The sequence below is a fragment of the Cryptomeria japonica genome, chromosome 1 (genome assembly GCF_030272615.1).
Source record: "Cryptomeria japonica chromosome 1, Sugi_1.0, whole genome shotgun sequence".
Taxonomy (NCBI): domain Eukaryota; kingdom Viridiplantae; phylum Streptophyta; class Pinopsida; order Cupressales; family Cupressaceae; genus Cryptomeria; species Cryptomeria japonica.
In genome coordinates this window covers 635,524,813-635,543,839 of record NC_081405.1, presented here as the reverse complement: position 1 = coordinate 635,543,839, position 19,027 = coordinate 635,524,813, and the positions used below count along the sequence as shown (strand labels likewise).

The following is a 19,027-nucleotide window of genomic DNA, read 5'->3' as shown; positions in this document are numbered from 1 at the left end:
CCTCATCCCTAGGCTTGATTAGCTAATCGGCAAACTCCATGGAGTAGTATACTTCTCAAAAATTGATCTATGTTCTAGATACCATCAAATTTGGGTAAGAAAAGAAGATGTCCCTAAATCAGCCTTTAGATGCCATTATGGGGACTTTAATTACCTTGTCCTACCATTCAGCCTAACAAACGCCCCTGCCACCTTCCAATCATGTATGAACCACATTTTTAGAAAACAACCAAGGAAATTTCTCTCAGTTTTCTTTGATGATATTCTAATCGATAGAAAAACTTGGGAAGAACATTTAAGACACATAGAAGAAGTATTGGAAATACTTGAAGAACAATCTTTATTTGCTAAACTGTCCAAGTGTGAATTTAGGATGGAGGAAATCTTATACCTAGGACACAAGATTAGTGCTCAAGGGGTCAATGTTGATGAGGAGAAGATTGAAGCCATAAGAAGCTAGCCAAAGCCAAGGACCCTAACACACCTTAGAGGATTTCTGAGGCTTTATAGCTACTATCAAAGATTCATCAAGGGTTTCTCAAAATTAACAGCCCCATTGACCGACTTGACCAAGAAGGGTGCTTTCACTTGGAATGAAAAAGCACAACAAACTTTTGAGAGACTAAAGGAAGTCATGAGCTCCTATCTTGTCCTAGCAATCCCAAACTTTTCTTTACCATTTGAGTTAGAATGTGATGCCTTTGGAGAAGGCATTGGAGTTGTATTGATACAAAACAAACATCCTATAGCCTTTGAGAGCAGAAAACTAAAGGAAGCCAAAAGAAGCTACTCCATATATGACAGAGATGCTAGCAATCATGCATGCCTTAGCTAAATTCAGACAATACCTAGTTTGTGGGAGGTTCATTGTGAAAACTGATCATTATAGTTTAAGATTTTTCCTAAACCAAAGAGATTTAAATGCTAGACAACAGAAATGGGTGAGAAAAATACAAGCTTATGACTTTGATATCGAATACATGAAGGGAAGAAACAATGTTGTAGCCAAGACGCTTTCATGATGACCCCATCTATGCTCCATAGCAAGCATCTTTGCAGACTGGAAGAACACCATTATTGCCGAGTACGCCAAGGATCTGCAATCCAATGATATCCTAGAAGGGAATACCAAATGAAGAATACAAGGTAGTGGAAGACCTTATCCTATACAAGAATAGGGTATTCCTTGTGCCAAACTCAAAAATGAAAGATAAATCATTAGAGAGTACCGTGACAATCCTTTAGCAGGCCACCAAGGGTACTACAAAACTTATAAATAAATAAGAGAGAAATACTCTTGGAAGGGCCTCAAGAAAGATGTCCTTAGACATGTTCAAGAATGTATAACTTGCCAAAGGAACAAAGCGGAACAAACCCATCCAGCAGGCCTCCTACAACCACTACCTATTCCTAACAAAAAATGGGAGAGTATTTCTATGGACTTCATAACCGGACTTCCACAAGTGCATGACAAAGATTGCATATATGTAGTAGTGGATCGCCTCACCAAATATGCATATTTCATGGAAATATCCACCAATTATAAGGTGCCTCAAGTCGCTGATGTTTTCTTCAAAGAAATTTTCAGGTTGCATGGCCTCCCTAAAAACATTGTTAGTGATAGAGACAATTGGTTCCTTAGCCTATTTTTGCAAGAACTCTTCCCTCTAGCAAAGACTGAACTCACACTAAGCACAAGCTATCATCCCCAAACTGATGGACAAACAAAGATTGTAAACAAATGGGTGGAAGGATTCTTAAGAAATTATGTCAAGAGACAACAAAATGCGTGGATCAGATGGTTACACCTTGGGGAGTATTGTTATAATACCACCCATCACATGTCGATAGGAATGAGCCCATTCAAGGTCTTGTATGGATACGAGGCAACCTCATTTGGAAGTTTGATCCTCCAAGAAAGCTGTACCAGGGGCCAAGGACTTTGTGCAGAAAAACATCGATGTTATGAACACACTCAAGGACAATCTACACCACGCATAGAACCAACAAAAGATCTATGCTGACCAGAACAGAACTGAAACTCAAGCCCTGATTCTATGGAAGCAGAATATTGCATGTGACTGATGCCTTAATCATGAAATTATTTGTAATTTAAACTTTTACAGATTCTCTATTTTTTTCCATTTCAATCTTATGCATCATTGACCTACAGCTCACATCCATTCACAGGTCTGCTAACCCCATAATTCCATGTTTATACATCTATTTTGTAATGTTATGTGCTCTGATCCACCACCTATTTTCTTCATCTTCAATACTATCTAAGTTTGTTCTGAAAAACTGGCCCAATACATCTGCATTTTTTTAACTCGCTCTAGGGGAGTTCCCTTAATTGGATTTTAAATGTTCCTTTTCTCACCAAGTGGATAAGAATGAGATAGTTACTTTTGTTGATGTTTTTCTAGTACTTCTTTACAAGGATTGCAGGCTGTTCAAATATTTTCGCAAGCTTTGAGTTGTCTTCCCTATCAGGATGAGCTTATCAGCATAGAAGAGAAGTCTCATCATGAAGCTAGCTAAGTGTAAACCTTCTCCCCCTTTCTATCTATTCTTCCAGCATATCAATATGTAACAAATTGGGGTACAATAGGCAACTTAGATTAACTCCTATACCACTTGCAAAGGAGTTTGACAGCCCTTACTCTGTTTTAGTTTTGCCTTGGACCTGCACATACAATCTATGGACTACCGCTCTATATTTGTCCAGTATAGCAAGTTCCTCCAACCTGCTCCATAACTTGCTTCTAGGTACTGTGTCAAAGGCTTTCTTGAAATCCATGAAACAGAAGAGTCCTCTCATGCTTATCATTGCCCATTGCTAGCTTCTTGACGCTCCAATGTCATTTAACAAGAAGAGTCCTCTCATGCTTATTTTGTGTGGGATGTCTTTTTTCTATTTTCATTGATACAATCGAATGGCACATCCTAAATGTTGATCTGTTGTAATATTAGTTTTTTTCTTTCTTTTTTTTACTTTTTTTAAACTTTTGCCATAGTTCCCTCCGAAATCGCTCAGAATTGTGCTTCCCAGGCGTATCAACTCTTACTACCTTGTCATATATTATTCTTTTTTGCCCTTTCTGCCTTTGTATGGAGAAGTGAGTGACTTGCATATAATTGCAATAACTATTACTGAAAGACCTTATTAATCTTTTTTATCATTTGCAGGTGGGTGCAGTAAAGGAATCTTTTGTCCTGCAGCATGCCATTGGTAAAGTGCCCTATGGTTTGAAACTTTGAAGCATAGTGAAGTGTTGAGATCTCTGTGCACCAATCATGTCCATAGGCAGGTTGCATAAAATTAGCTAATCTCTGGGTGGAGCACATAATCATAAGCCAAGTACAGTTATTTATTTCTCCTGATCTTATGAAAACCATGCAATGAGTTCTGGGTGCATAGGAGACAAGTTTTAAAATGATCTTTAAGTTCATGAAGTTTATTCACTTGCAGCTAGTCTTTTAATTACTTCCATAGAAAAGTAGGGAAAATATGCTTAAACTTGAGTATAGCAATAGGAAATCTGAAACTAACTATCGCATAAGGGACATCACAACTATTATTAAATGACATTCATAAAGTTGAGCAAACTATTGTTTCTGGTATCAAAATTTCTTCTCTATTAGCCACAACTTACAAATAATCAGTATCTCCTGTATGTTCTAGGTAGTTTTAGAGGCCCTTTAACAGTCAAATGTGCTTCGTTTGGACCTCCATGGAAAAAATTTTTTGATGCTAATTTCTTTTTATATTCACCTTAATTATTCTTATTCACAAGACACATTTACAGTGTAGCTTTCTGCTAGCCTAATTTTACCCTCTTTTGCCCTAGAAGCTTACACTTATATCTTTGTTATCTTTCAATGCTGGCTTATGGGTGTCCAAAAAAAGAGAGTAACTTGATATTCGATGCATCTGAAGAGTCTATGTTTTACAGCAGCAAGTGATTAGTATTGTTCCCTGTGGTTTTAATTATTGTGTAGCATAAAGATGTCTATATTTGAGCATTATCTATGGGCAGATTGCTCCAGATCAACTAGTTTCTTGGTAGAGCAAAAACAGACCCTGGTAATAGTTTAATATTTATGTTCCTCTTGAATTTGTGTCAGCCATGCATTGAGTTCTGGGAAGATAGGAGCCAAGTATAAAAGTTGTCTCCAACTGAGAGTGAAGGCATCAAATTTAGCATGTGTGGTACACTTGGACCTTTGGAACCGTTATCCTTGCCTTTTTACATCCATGGAATAGGTGCAAGAACAAAAACACAGGCTAAAGCATGGGGATAGAAGTCCTACGTTACCTATCACTTAACAGAGCTCACTTCTTTGCTATGTCTCATTAATGAATTTGAGCAACAATTATTTTTTGCCCAACCACCCTCTCATACAGATCCATAATTCCTCTGGAGTTCCTTGCTTACCTAGCTATAGCTTCCCCAAACAAAAGAGTGTCATCTACAAATTTCAGATGAGTGATGTTCTTGATCCCTGAAGATATTTGTAATTCTTTGATATTCTTATTAGCCACGTCTTCCTTCAAGGCACTCCCTAAAACCTCCACAACTATGAGGAAGAGAAATGGAGAGAGGGAGTTCCCTTGTTTCTATCCCCTCCTGGCTTCAAACAAATTGCATGATTGACCATTTATCAAGAAAGAAGACACCATCGAGACACAACTCTTGATCCAATCGCATCAAGCACCACAGAATCTCAACTTTCTTAAAATCTAATCCAAAAATATCCATGACACCCTATCATAAGCTTTTATTCATATAAACTTTTATCAAGATGCCCTCCTTTTTCCTTTGCTTGATCGAGTTAATGACTTTGTTACCAGCAACTATCTCATCTAAAATATGACTTCCTGCAAAAAGATCTGCTCTGTTCTTTAGAGATAAAACCATCTAAATTTTTTTTTAATCTTAGAGCTATGGTCATAGTGACAATTTTGTGAATTTTACTGCACAGTGCTATAGGTCTATAATCATCACAATATTTTGAGTTTTTTTTACCTTGGGTATGAGCATCAAGAAAGTTGAGTTCCATCCTCTTATCATGTTGCCTCTTTTTCTACATTCCTTTACTGTCTCCCAAATGTCCACCCTCGCTAGATGCCAAAACTTTTGGATATTTTCCCCCAAATAGAAACCCACTTTTTTTATTTCATTCCTAGTGAAAGGAGCAAGCAAAGCTTCATTATCCTCTCGAGTTACAATAGATGGGATATATCTCAGTGTAGTATCATAAATTGCACACCCTTGCAATTTCACCTATGTTTTGTGTCCACTTTGGTGTCCATTCCCTTAGTGTTTTTGTAGGCTCATTTCAGCCCTTGCATTAGCCTTTTTCTTCTCAAGGTGCTAAGGCCTCCTTTCTAATAGTAACTGTTCTGTGTCACTTTTGCGTTAACTATGTTTTTCTTGTTTCTTGTTATTTTTTAGTGTAAATTGTCTGGTCACTTTGGGCACTAATGCTTAGCACTGATGTCTGCGCATAGTATTAGTGTCTTGTGATAATTTGTCATTTGAAGGCCGTTTTTGAGCATTTTCCCACTTGTCACCTTACCAGGTTAGTGAGAACAGCTCAGAATGATTCTAAATAGCTCATTAGCCCCTTTCTTTTCCTTCCTTTTCTCATTTTTTAAATCTATCTTTCATTTTTTGGTAATTCTCTCTCTCTCTAGGCTCTCTTGTACTCTCAAGCTCACACATAGCTCTCTACAGCTTATTACAACTTACTACAGCATTCCCACAATGTAATGTCTCCACTCTAGCAGATTGACCAAGTATATGTGCGTTAGCCTAGCTCTACATGGTCCCGAGGGCTAACGAAGGGTTTAAAGGGATCCTGGAGTGTTTTGGCCTAGTCATTTCCAGTTTGGGCCAAAACGAAGTTGATTTACTTAGTTTCAGGCATACTTACTATTTTTAGTAAGTCAGCAGGACACAACGGGGGCTAGTTTTGGTGATTGGATTTGATACTCCTTGGCGAGAGCTTTCCGACGAGTTATCACTCACGCTATTCGGAGTCCGATTGCTAATATATTTTAATGCCTGAAGTTTTATTAAAGTAACATTTAATTTAATTGTAAAATATTAAAGTGTTACTTTAATATTTATTTCATGGAGATATGTGTAAATCAAAGGGGCAACCAAGGGAGACATAAGTGAATATTCTAATATGTTTTATATTGAACATGTTTTATCCCACATTGCTTGAGTGAGTTGGGTCGCCCCTTGGAGAAAGAATAAAAGGGAGCTTTTGTGGCTTCATTGGGGAGGTGGAATATGAGAAGAATTTGGTGTGTGAGTTGCAGATCCGTTCTTGGCATTAGAGGACGTCTATCCTCTCTTGTGACATTCTAGACGTCATTCCCTTGGGGTTTGGCCTTTGGAATCCTTTGCTATCAGCTTCATTTACAGGCAGATTGGGTGCTTTTCCAGCTACAAGCAGCAGCATTATTTGGTTGCATTTCCAGCTACAGGCCGCGACACTATTCACGCGGGTACTATTAACGCGACACTATTCACGCGGGTACTATTCACGCGACACTATTCACGTGGGTACTATTCACGCGGCACTATTCCCGCGGGTACTATTCACCTGGCACTATTCACGCGGCACTATTCACCTGGCACTATTCATGCAGCACTATTCATGTTACTGTAGCAGCAGAATTAGAAACTTTGGTTGGAACATTATGTCAGAATGCTGGAGTATTTAGTGAGTTGAAAATAACCTGCTATGTATTTGATTTTTGTTAATTCTGGAAATAATATTATAACAGCAGTAGTTCAATTTCCAGCTTGCCTATTATTGTAAATTCTTTTTAGTTCATGTTATGTGGTTTCATACCTGTGCAAAGACTTAAAAACAAAAAAAAAACATTGAAACATTAAACGGAGGAATAAGGAGTTGGCTGCAAACTGTTTGACTAAATTCTTATCAGCAGTGGGGTTAGTTTTGGGGCATTCTAGGGTGTCCACTACAGTGGTATCAGAGCAGAAGATTCTGCCATCTTGTGGGAAACTTTCACCAAAACATATTGCAGAAATAAAACAGGTCCAGAATGTATGATTGAGCATGCGACAGGGGCATTATAATTTTCGCAATACCAGGGCCAGATAAAATAGAAATCCGGATAGTCAGAGTGAGCAGTCTAGTTCATCCGTGCAGGTGGACATAGAATCCAATCATACAGACATAGAGGAAATATTCTTCGATCAGGACAGCAGTATGGGTGACCGAGATGAGAGGAATATCGTTCCAGATCAGGGGGAGGTAATGTTCAGACAGTTGTTGGGTACGTTAGAGCAAGGGCAGCGTATGCAGCAGGAGCAGAATAGGCGAATGGACATGATGTTGCAGCTTATGGCTAGACAGATGGGCGTTAATATTAATCCAGGTGAGGCCAACAATGGAAACAATAACAATGGGGGAAACGATAACAATAGGGGCAATGATAATAATGGAGGCCGAGGCAACAACAATGGCCCTGAGAATAACATTAATGGTAATAATGGACATGGCAACAATGGAATTGAGGCGGATAACTTTAGACACATTGCACACCCAACTCGAACAGCGAGCTCAAGACCTCTTCTACCCACCTTTCCACCTAGGGATCCGGTTCAACCAGTGAACGAACCGCAGATTACTGAGTTACAGGGTCAGTTCAGGAGGGACTGGGAGGCCAGTGGACCCGAGTTTCAGGCAGACATTTCCCTCAGAGATTATATGGACTTGAGGATGAGACATATGCCTAGAGCAGGAGGGAGGAATCAGAATTTTGAGCTGAGGAAGAAAGTTGGAAAACTTTCCTTGCCTTATTATGATGCTTCAGGGAAGATGACTGCACGAGCTTGGGTGCAGAAGGTAGATACATACTTGCAGCTAAATCCTATGCCTGAGGATGAGGCTATCAAGTATGCGGCTATGCATTTGGACGGCGTTGCGCATGAATGGTGGCATCATGGCATGGTGACTCTGGGGCATAATCAGATTACATCCTATGAGGAATTCACAGAAAGATTGATTGAGAGATTTGACACTAGGGATCCCGAGTTACATTTCAAGGAGCTAGCACAGTTAAAACAGTCAGGGTCAGTGGATGCTTACATCGCCGAGTTTTAGCGTTTGTCTGTACTTGTTACTGATATCTCTCCTAGGAGATTGGTGGTGTTATTTTGTGATGGGCTTGCTGATCCATTACGTGGTTGGGTGAAGGGACATGATCCACTCACCTTAGCAGAAGCAACTAAAAAGGCACGAGATTTAGCCCCTTCGGTATACAAAGGAAAATACCATTCAACAGATTCTTCCTACCGCAAGGACAAAGACAAAAAACCATTTCAGAAAGAGTATAACAAACCCAAAGAAGGATCAAAAAAACTAGACAGTGAAACCTTGAATGAACTTCGAAAGAAGAAACTGTGCTTCCAGTGTAGAGAGCCTTGGGACTTATCTCATAAATGCCCTCTCAAGGCTAAGGCAAATCAAATGGAGTATTTTTCAGCAGAGGAGTCAGAGTCAGAGGGGGAGGATCAGCACTCCGATTCAGATGAGGGTAACATGATAGAGGAGAGCAGCATTCCTAAGGATGATAGATCGTTGGCATGCTTGATAGGGGCCCAAAAGGCAATCACATTTAAGGTCAGGGGTACTATCCAGGGGCAGAAAGTGATATCTCTCATTGACACTGGGGCTACACATAACTTTATAGATACACAGTTGGTAGCCAGGAGAGGTTTACAGACAGAGGAGCATGATGGTTTTAGGGTCATGGTGGCTAATGGCCAAAAGCTATTATGTACTCAGAAGGTGTCAAATCTTCACATTAGATTTGGAGATGGCTATGAGTTGGAGGATGATTTCTACGTTGTGGACATGGGAGATTACGACGTCATCCTCGGTATGACATGGATGGCATCGCTGGTTGAGTTCACTTTCAACCTAGCGAAGTTGGAAATGAGGTTTCAGCATGAGGGTAGGACTGTTGTTCTCAGGGGACTTTCAGATGGGAGTTGCAGGGTAGTCTCTTTGAAGAGAATGGAGAGACTTTTTCGACATAATGACATAGAGTGGGCAACAGAGTGCTTAGTTATGCCAACTTCACCGGAGCCTCGGGTGAAGAGTCATCCATCAGATATACAGGAGATTCTTGACAGGCATGCCAAGGTATTCAGTGATATTCCTCACGGGGTTCCTCCTGACAGGGGTGCAGAGCATGTTATTGAGCTCGAGGAGGGAGCCAAACCAATGATGATCACTCCCTATCGTCATCCTAAGAAACATAAAGATGAGATAGAGAAGGCAATTAAGGAGTTGTTGGAAATGGGGCACATCAGGCCTAGCAAAAGCCCCTTTGCTTCAGCTGTAGTTTTGGTAAAGAAGGAGGATGGGACAATGCGCATGTGCATCGATTACAGGGCACTAAATAAGAAAACAATTAAAAACAGGTATCCCATTCCTAGGATTGATGAGTTGATTGATGAGTTGCATGGGGCATGCTTCTTCACCAAAATTGATTTGCGATCCGGATACCATCAGATCAGGATGAGAGCAGAGGACATTGAGAAAACAGCCTTTCGATGTCACTATGGCCACTTTGAGTTTATGGTTATGCCATTTGGACTAACCAATGCACCCGCTACATTTCAGAGTTGTATGAACCAGGTATTCAGGGAGCAGTTGAGGAGATTTGTCTTGATCTTCTTTGATGACATCTTGGTCTTCAGTAAGACCTGGGAGGAACATTCACAGCATTTGGAGGAGGTATTATCTATCCTAGAGAGAGAGTCTTTATATGCCAAGGAGTCTAAGTGTGAGTTTGGTATGACAGAATTACTATACCTTGGGCATATTATTAGTGCAGATGGAGTTCGAGTAGACCTTGAAAAGATTAGAGCTATAGTAGATTGGCCTACTCCCACGAACCTCACACAACTTAAGGGGTTCTTTGGTTTATGCGGGTTTTACAGGAGGTTTGTTAAGGGGTTTTCACAGACTGCAGCACCTTTGACAGACCTCACTAAAAAGGGAGCCTTCGTATGGACAGAAGCAGCGCAGCGATGTTTTGACCACTTCAAACAAGTGATGTCATCTTGTCCAGTTTTAGCTCTACCAGATTTCACGAAGCCATTTGAACTTCAGTGTGATGCTTCAGGTGATGGGATAGGGGCAGTATTGATGCAGGAGAAACATCCCATTGCATTCGAGAGTAGGAAGCTCCGAGGTGTTGAGAGGAGCTATTCTATCTATGACAGGGAGATGTTGGCCATAATGCATGCATTGGCCAAATTCCGATCATACTTAGTAGGCGGACGGTTTGTGATCAAAACTGATCACAATAGCATAAAATATTTCATGAGCCAGCGTGATCTTAATGACCGGCAACAGAAATGGGTTACTAAATTGCAGGCTTATGACTTTGACATAGAGTTTGTCAAAGGTAAGAAAAACGTGGTGGCTGATGCTTTATCTCGGAGACCTCACTTATGTGCTCTGGCAGAGATTTCAGGAGATTGGAGAGATCAGATTATAGCAGAGTATGTCGGAGATGCTTGGGCTTCTGGATTGATTTCAGGTACTATACAGGATGATCGCTATGAGGTGATAGATGGATTGATCAGAGTTCAGGACAGGGTTTATTTGATTCCGTCATCACATTTGAGAGAGGTGATACTAAAGGCATTTCATGATGCACCCACAGCTGGGCATCCGGGGATCTTCAAGACCTACAAGCAGATCCGAGAGCGGTTCTCATGGAGAGGGCTCAAGGATGATGTTCAGAGGTATGTCAGGGAGTGCGCGGTTTGTCAACAGAATAAGGGAGAGCACACATTTCCTGCAGGTTTATTACAGCCCTTGCCCATTCCTGATAGGAAATGGGAAAGTATTTCGATGGACTTCATCACTGGGTTACCACGAGTGCAGGGAAGGGATTGCATCTATGTGGTGGTGGACCGCTTGACGAAGTTCGCTCACTTCTTTGCTATTCCGTCCATTTACACAGCAGCACAGGTGGCAGATCTTTTCTTTAGAGAGATATTCAGGTTACATGGGTTGCCCAGATTCATTGTCAGTGATCGGGATAGTAAGTTTATGAGTGTTTTTTGGCAGGAGCTGTTTAGGTTGTGTGGTACAGATCTTACACCTAGCACTAGTTATCATCCGCAGACAGATGGGCAAACAGAGATTGTGAATAAATGGGTGGAGGGATATTTGAGGAACTATGTAACTGCACAACAAAAAGCTTGGGTCAGATGGTTGCATATGGGAGAGTATTGTTATAACACCACTTATCATATGTCCATCAGGATGACTCCTTTCATGGCACTCTATGGTTATGATGCACCTAGCTTCATGGATTTAGTTTTGGGGGACAGCAGAGTGCCCAAAGCCAAAAACTTATTGCAGGATAGTCAGGACATCCTGAAAGTGCTCAAGGAGAATATACAGTAGGCCCAGAATCAACAGAAATTGTACGCTGATCAGCACCGAATAGAGCGCAGTTTCGAGGTAGGGATATGGTTTACTTGAGGCTACAACCATATAGACAGTCATCGCTCAAGAAGAGCGGAGCTGAAAAGTTGAAGCCTAGATTTTATGGTCCCTACAGGGTGATTCGCAGAGTGGGCGAAGTCGCCTATGAGCTTGAGCTTCCAGTGGGCAGTCGGGTGCACAATGTATTTCATGTGTCTAGGCTTAAGAAAGCTATTGGTCAGAGTGTAGTACCTTCTGCAGATTTACCTCCTTTGGATGAGGAGGGGAAGTTCGTGTTAGTACCTGAGGCTATTCTGGACACTAGAGAGAGGAAACTCAGAAACAGGATAGTGAAGGAGTATTTGGTCAGATGGAGAGACCTGCCGGAGGAAGATGTTACATGGGAGAATGAGCAGGTGATACAGCAGGCTGGACTGAGATTGCTCGAGGACAAGCAATTTCAAGGGGGGCGGACTGTAATGTCCCCACTCTAGCAGATTGACCAAGTATATGTGCGTTAGCCTAGCTCTACATGGTCCCGAGGGCTAACGAAGGGTTTAAAGGGATCCTGGAGTGTTTTGGCCTAGTCATTTCCAGTTTGGGCCAAAACGAAGTTGATTTACTTAGTTTCAGGCATACTTACTATTTTTAGTAAGTCAGCAGGACACAACGGGGGCTAGTTTTGGTGATTGGATTTGATCCTCCTTGGTGAGAGCTTTCCGACGAGCTATCACTCACACTATTCGGAGTCTGATTGCTAATATATTTTAATGCCTGAAGTTTTATTAAAGTAACATTTAATTTAATTGTAAAATATTAAAGTGTTACTTTAATATTTATTTCATGGAGATATGTGTAAATCAAAGGGGCAACCAAGGGAGACATAAGTGAATATTCTAATATGTTTTATATTGAACATGTTTTATCCCACATTGCTTGAGTGAGTTGGGTCGCCCCTTGGAGAAAGAATAAAAAGGAGCTTTTGTGGCTTCATTGGGGAGGTGGAATATGAGAAGAATTTGGTGTGTGAGTTGCAGATCCGTTCTTGGCATTAGAGGACGTCTATCCTCTCTTGTGACATTCTAGACGTCATTCCCTTGGGGTTTGGCCTTTGGAATCCTTTGCTATCAGCTTCATTTACAGGCAGATTGGGTGCTTTTCCAGCTACAAGCAGCAGCATTATTTGGTTGCATTTCCAGCTACAGGCCGCGACACTATTCACGTGGGTACTATTCACGCGACACTATTCACGCGGGTACTATTCACGCGACACTATTCACGCGGGTACTATTCATGCGGCACTATTCCCGCGGGTACTATTCACCTAGCACTATTCACGTGGCACTATTCACCTGACACTATTCATGTTACTGTAGCAGCAGAATTAGAAACTTTGGTTGGAACATTATGTCAGAATGCTGGAGTATTTAGTGAGTTGAAAATAACCTGCTATGTATTTGATTTTTGTTAATTCTGGAAATAATATTATAACAGCAGTAGTTCAATTTCCAGCTTGCCTATTATTGTAAATTCTTTTTAGTTCATGTTATGTGGTTTCATACCTGTGCAAAGACTTAAAAACAAAAAAAAAACATTGAAACATTAAACGGAGGAATAAGGAGTTGGCTGCAAACTGTTTGACTAAATTCCTATCAGCAGTGGGGTTAGTTTTTGGGCATTCTAGGGTGTCCACTACACACAACATTCTCTCATAGCTCTCTTTGGCTTTATCAAGCCTTGTAGGTAATATTGTTCTTTTTATCTTGTGCCCCTGAGCACCTTGGGATTACCACATCCCCGCAACATTTCATTTTAGTCATTGTTCTTATTTCTAAATGCACTGGAATAAGAACACACTATTTTGTTTCTCTCTATCTATCTTGGATGTTGTGGAGGTGGAACACCAAACCAGGGATTTGATTGAGGCAAATCCCCAAACAAACCCCAGCAATTTTTCTTCTTCTTCGTGTTTGTAGGTATCTTGAGAGCACTCAATCGCATGAAGGTTCACATGTGCTTATTTGTTGTTTATTCCCTCATTTGGACCTTTTATATTTTATTATTTAGTTATTTCCTTGCATTTTTAGTGTACAGTATTTCCATGCAATGTGTTGGCATCCTTGGCAGAGAGCTCTAGAATTCAACCACAAGTTCTCTATCATCTATGCTTTTCATTTAGTATCAAAAGGTTATTTTTATATCTTTGTTTCCATATATTTTCAGTAGTTCATTCCTTTCAAGCATTTTAGCTAGTTAATTTCATTTATGTGTAATTAGTAAAATTTACTCTCAAAGGAACCTAGCTTTCCTTTTGTCAGAGTCAAATTTCCTACATTACACACAGCATGAACTCTTGAACAACCACATCTTCCTCTCCACCATTTGCTAGTAAATCCTTGAAAAATGCATCCCCTTGATTTTATGTCTTCTGTATCTATAATCTCCACCCCCGATGCAAGTACATTTGTTTCAATCTTGTTAGTTTGCTTGCTGATGATGGTGGATAAGTCGAAGAACTTCATATTGGGATTGCTCTCCATCAACCATTTAACTTTTGATTTCCGCATCAATAAAAGTTCTTCCATTTGTTAAATGGCATTCAAATTGTTTAGGGCCTCCACTTCCAATTCCCTTAAAGCTCCCAAAAATTCACCAATAGTAATCATCCCTTCAATTACCTCCAATCTTTTTTTTGCTCCTTTTTCTTGCAAATCAAATCACCAATCTCCATTTTGTTCCAAACCTTTGCCTCCTTTTTTCACCAGAGTTGGACTTTTCTGTGGCATTTGGCCTCCTCCTGCCACCACTCTTGAAGACATGTTTCAAATCTGTTCAAACCACATAAATTCCATTTTGAAAGGACATCCAACATGACTTTTACCCTTTTCAGGTTAGATGATGATCCGACCCCCCAAACGAGTTGACCTTTCAGGATACATCCCAAGAGCCCAGAGCCCATTCTGAGTTCAATAGAAATAGATCCAGTCTGCACTTAATTTTCTTCTTTCCCAACCTTATGTTATTCCAAATAAACCACACCTTTGGTTTTATATCTCATAATTACAAACTTGTGCATAATGCTTGGAAAGCAATAGATCTTCACGAAGCCTTCTAAGAGTGACTTCCTTATCTGTTGGACTTAGGATCACATTTAAAGTTGAAACCCCTCCTAACAATCAACATTGATCATTAATATTTTTTATGAAATTTTTTTATTCCTCCCATAAAGTTCTTTCTAGTTCAATTTTGGGCCACAAATTCTAGAGCATATAAAGTTAACACCCACTTGGAAAAATTTACACCTGATATGAATAGAGTTCTAGGCTGCCTATAACAAGGAACCCATCCACCTTCTCTCATCCCAGAAGAGTGCTAAACTGTTTGTTGTCTCAACTGCATCCACCAATATTCTATCGGTGCCTCACCAAATATTTCTCATTATAGATTTCATTTCCTTACCATTCGCCTTAGTCTCTTGTAAGATTAAGATGTCCATACTGTGCTCTTCTATAAGCTGTTTAACCAAATGGTGTTTTTTTGGGGTGTTGAGTCCCCAAATGTTCTAGCTTATCACCTTCATGGCTTCTTGATGCCTTACAGGTGCTTGACTCCCTTGTGCTAGAACTTGGTAATTGGTTCTTGTGTCCCTTATTCCATATCTTCCATTGTTGCTTCCTTAGCCTTACTTGCATCTGTCCTCCTACCTCTCAATCTCTCTGTACCTAAATCTGCTAGTGCTGCACCTGAAGAAGTTTTCTTCTTAATATGCTATCTTTGACCTTTCTGTCTCTGACCTTTCCATCAAGCCACACTCCAATCCTTATGTCTTACATTGTCTTCATAAGTATCCCTTACAAATTCTTCTTCATTGTTGCTATCCTTCAACGCACTCTCCACTAAATTGTTGATCTTTTCCTGCACGCCTCTTCCCTATCATGCACTATTCCTCTTGGTTCCATTTCCTCCCCTGAGAATCCTATTCCTTGTTCTACTGGCTGTGTAATATTCTTCCTTGAGGTTTCTTTTTCCTCTTTCTTATCCCCATTTTTCCTGACACTTTGAATTTTGTGTAGCCTTGGGGATTCCCCACCATACGGTAATTTCCTTCTACTATGGCTTTCTAATCTCACTTTAATTTCGTGCTACATAACCAACTTTCCAGCATTTAAAGCAACAAATTGGTAGACATTCATAATCAAGCTCTTGCATCGACTCTCCCAAATAAGACCCTAACTCCATGACATGTCGGATGGGCTTGCATAGATCAATTTTTACACATATCCCTGCATGTGTCTCCTGTTCACTTTTTTTTGGCCTCTTTGCAATACACAGATTCACCTAAGGTGTTGCCAATTTCCCTGAGAATATCTTCTGACCAGAATTCCTTGCGCGACATATATATTTTAATCCAAATTGTATTCTTCTTCGATAATTCTTTCTTGAAATCTAGGGACCATGTTATCAAATAAAGCCTAGCATTGCCCATAAACGAGCCCCTCTTCCCTTTGCAGATTTTATCACTATCCTCTGACTGTTAAAGTAATCTGCAAGAAACCCAACACGAAAAAATAAAACCCAATGCTAGGTTGCAGAGAAGATGAACCAGTTCCCTCAATCCATGCCGTGATACCGCCCATTGATGGCCAAATTCCTATGAATTTTGCAATTATGGCCTTTTCTTATCAAGATTTCCACCTTTGAGTTTAATAATTTGTCAGGGATATTGATCACCAGAATGGACTGATTGACCATAAGGTTGACATTAAAAACTTAAAATTTCTCTTATATTTGTCTGCCATTCTCTCCTTTTTAGGTTCACACTTTCCTCCAGCAATCATCCCACTTCCTGACTGTTTTCCACTCTTTCTTGAGTTTGTTCTATATCTCCCTAGTTCTTACTCTTTACTGTTCTGCTAGTAACTAATCCAAACCATCATTGCACTTGGCGCTGCTCCTCCTGCTCCATTGCTGTCTTCTTTTCCCTTGAATAGGACCTTCAGCTCCTCTTCGTATATGATTGCCCAAATGTTACTAGTATTTGTATATGATTACTATGTAATAAAGGCCAAGAACCATGTTAAGATGTGGATGAAACCTGAAAAAATGCAGCATTCACACCTGGATGAAGGTGAACATAAGAAATTAATTAAGAATGTTAAGAAGAGCCTTTGCTGACAAGAATTTTCTCCAAGGAGAGCATGTTTATGGGTAGGTATTAAGGGGGAAATTGTAGCTTCATATTTGTAATGTCCCCTTTTTTCGATATTCTTTAAAATAATAGAATTCACTTGAGATATAATAGTTTTATTATCAAGAGATTTTAATTTATATAGATATATTCAAGTTAATACACCCTTGCAATACCCAAGTTGATCAAATCGTGAATTTCCCGTAAATGCCTTGCAAATTCGCTGAGCTAAAAGACCCCATCCTTAACTCAACAGTGACAAAACCAAGGACCATGTCCTAGTTTGTCAAAGGTAGGAAAAAGATCTCGTCCCTCCAAACCCTAGTTCACCCTGTGGGCCCAGACCCCATCCACTGACAACACCAAGGACCCTGTCTCTAGCTTGCCGAAGGGTAGGAAAGGACCCTGTCCTTCCAAACCTTAGCCCACCCCATGGGCCTGATCCCGTCCCTCCAAACCCTAGTTCACCCTGTGAGCCCAGACCCCATCCACTGACAACACCAAGGACCCTGTCTCTAGCTTGCCGAAGGGTAGGAAAGGACCCTGTCCTTCCAAACCTTAGCCCACCCCATGGGCCTGGACCCTGTCCGGTTTGCAAGTACTAACTAGAATTCAAAATTGATGACTTGGTATAGTTGCTAGATTGTTGCTAAATAATATTTCTTGACAATTCCTTGTATAATATTTGAGTATTCTTGGACTAATTCTTGAGTGGATTTCTGAAGTTACATGAACTGCTGAATGTATTCCTGGAATTCTGCCTTTATAGATTGATGCTTGATTGATTGTTAATACTTCTATCCTGCCGTTCTTAATTTTTCTTCCCGCTTTTCCTGAATCCTTCTGAGTTGCTGCTCTAAATTGAGGATCTGAATCACTTCTTTAATGTCCCAAAAGCTTTGTCAACCTTTTTATATGAAGTGCATTTGTCTAGTCTTTATGGCTACAGGATGGACATTTTCTACCGGTAGGGATGCATCTTGTCCATTTATTTCCTGCCCTTCGCTTTTTCATTTGAAATCTTTCCAGGTGGGTATGTATAGAGTTCTAAATGTTAAATAAAACTAACCACGCGGTTTGTTCAACATCATTTGACAAGTTTGCCCATTCGTACCTATATGGAGTTGTAAATTTGTCTAAAGAATAGGATTAAAGAATCATGAGAAACTAAACTCTTCCAGTAGTTCAAGTATTAAAATTGAGTGTTATCTTTTAATGATTTTTGTGTAGGTTTTCCAAAAACCCTCATGGCTTTTCTATTTGAGCAACACTTTTTTATTGCAGTTTATCAAAAAGTACAAGGAGGAATAGTTCCACCTCTTTCAACAATTGAGCCATGTCCAGTGTATTAAATCACCTATGCTCACGGTCATATTCATTAAATTGGTTAGTAATTTGATTTTTTTGAACATTTTGATAATTCAGTTCAAGTCTATGTACCTGTCTTTAACACACTCCTTGACTAACTTCAGCGCTTCTAAACATTCATTTCTGATTCCAAGCACTGGAGATTCATTATTTTGGAAGCAGAGGCTTAAACAAAAGCTTGGGAAAAGATGCGTGCCTTCTAAAATAAATGTCCAGACTTTGAGTGTCAGAGCAGTGCAAGGAAGTCAGAGACCTCGCCGATTGGTTGAGTTTGTCAGATTGGTCCCTGAACTTACAAGAAACTACTTTAAAAGTCCATTTCGTCGAGCACTTTTTGGTGGCATATCTTTGCTAGGAGGATTCTATGTAGCACAAACAATCTCTCTTTCGTTTGGTGCATTAGGAGTCAATGACGTGATCGCTGCAGTTTTATGTGTAATTGTTACAGAATATGTTACTAGATTCTATTATACTCGTTCCAAGGTTACTTTTCCAGTGGCACTGCTTAACAATTTCAAGATGGGTTTCACCTATGGTCTCTTCATTGATGCTTTCAAGCTTGCCAGTTAGAAGGCATAACCAAGTTGAATTATACAAATTTTTTCACCTAGAAGATGGATCTTGGTTTCAATGATTGATGCTAATGTAGAGCGGGGAATTTATATTAAGAGAGTACCTGCCTTTGAAATTTTTGGATGTCTTTGTTGTAATCCATGTGTATACTATGATATTCTTATTCAATCACACAGTTCTAGGTATTAATTACAAAGTTATTGACTGCTAAATGTTGATTTTCTTTTACAAAATAAGAATGACTCGTTTACCCAAACCCTTGCAAAATCAATAGTTTATTTTGTTTCTATTTTTTTTAATCTTATCATAGGTAGGCTATAGCTACTTGAAAAATATTTTTAAAATATGGAAGGAGTTGAGAAGACTTTTTTGCATGTTATAGAATAGAAAATCTAT

General features: G+C 39.8%; 1 protein-coding gene across 8 annotated transcripts in view; it reads left to right on the top strand.

The window, feature by feature from the left end:
• Positions 1-18,802, top strand: part of LOC131042463 (uncharacterized protein ycf20) — a 41,134-nt gene extending 22,332 nt beyond the window's left edge. The window contains exons 2-4 of one of the 8 annotated variants that reach the window (XM_057975752.2): positions 3,190-3,366; positions 17,975-18,076; positions 18,193-18,802. In XM_057975752.2, coding sequence (XP_057831735.1) covers positions 18,027-18,076; positions 18,193-18,628 — 486 coding nt within the window. In that variant the 5' untranslated portion in view covers positions 3,190-3,366; positions 17,975-18,026 and the 3' untranslated portion in view covers positions 18,629-18,802. Of the gene's footprint in view, positions 1-3,189; positions 3,367-17,974; positions 18,077-18,162 lie in introns of all 8 variants that reach the window. The other 7 variants (XM_057975753.2, XM_057975749.2, XM_057975748.2 and 4 more) reach the window with 7 other exon arrangements.
• The last annotated feature ends 225 nt before the right edge of the window (positions 18,803-19,027 follow it).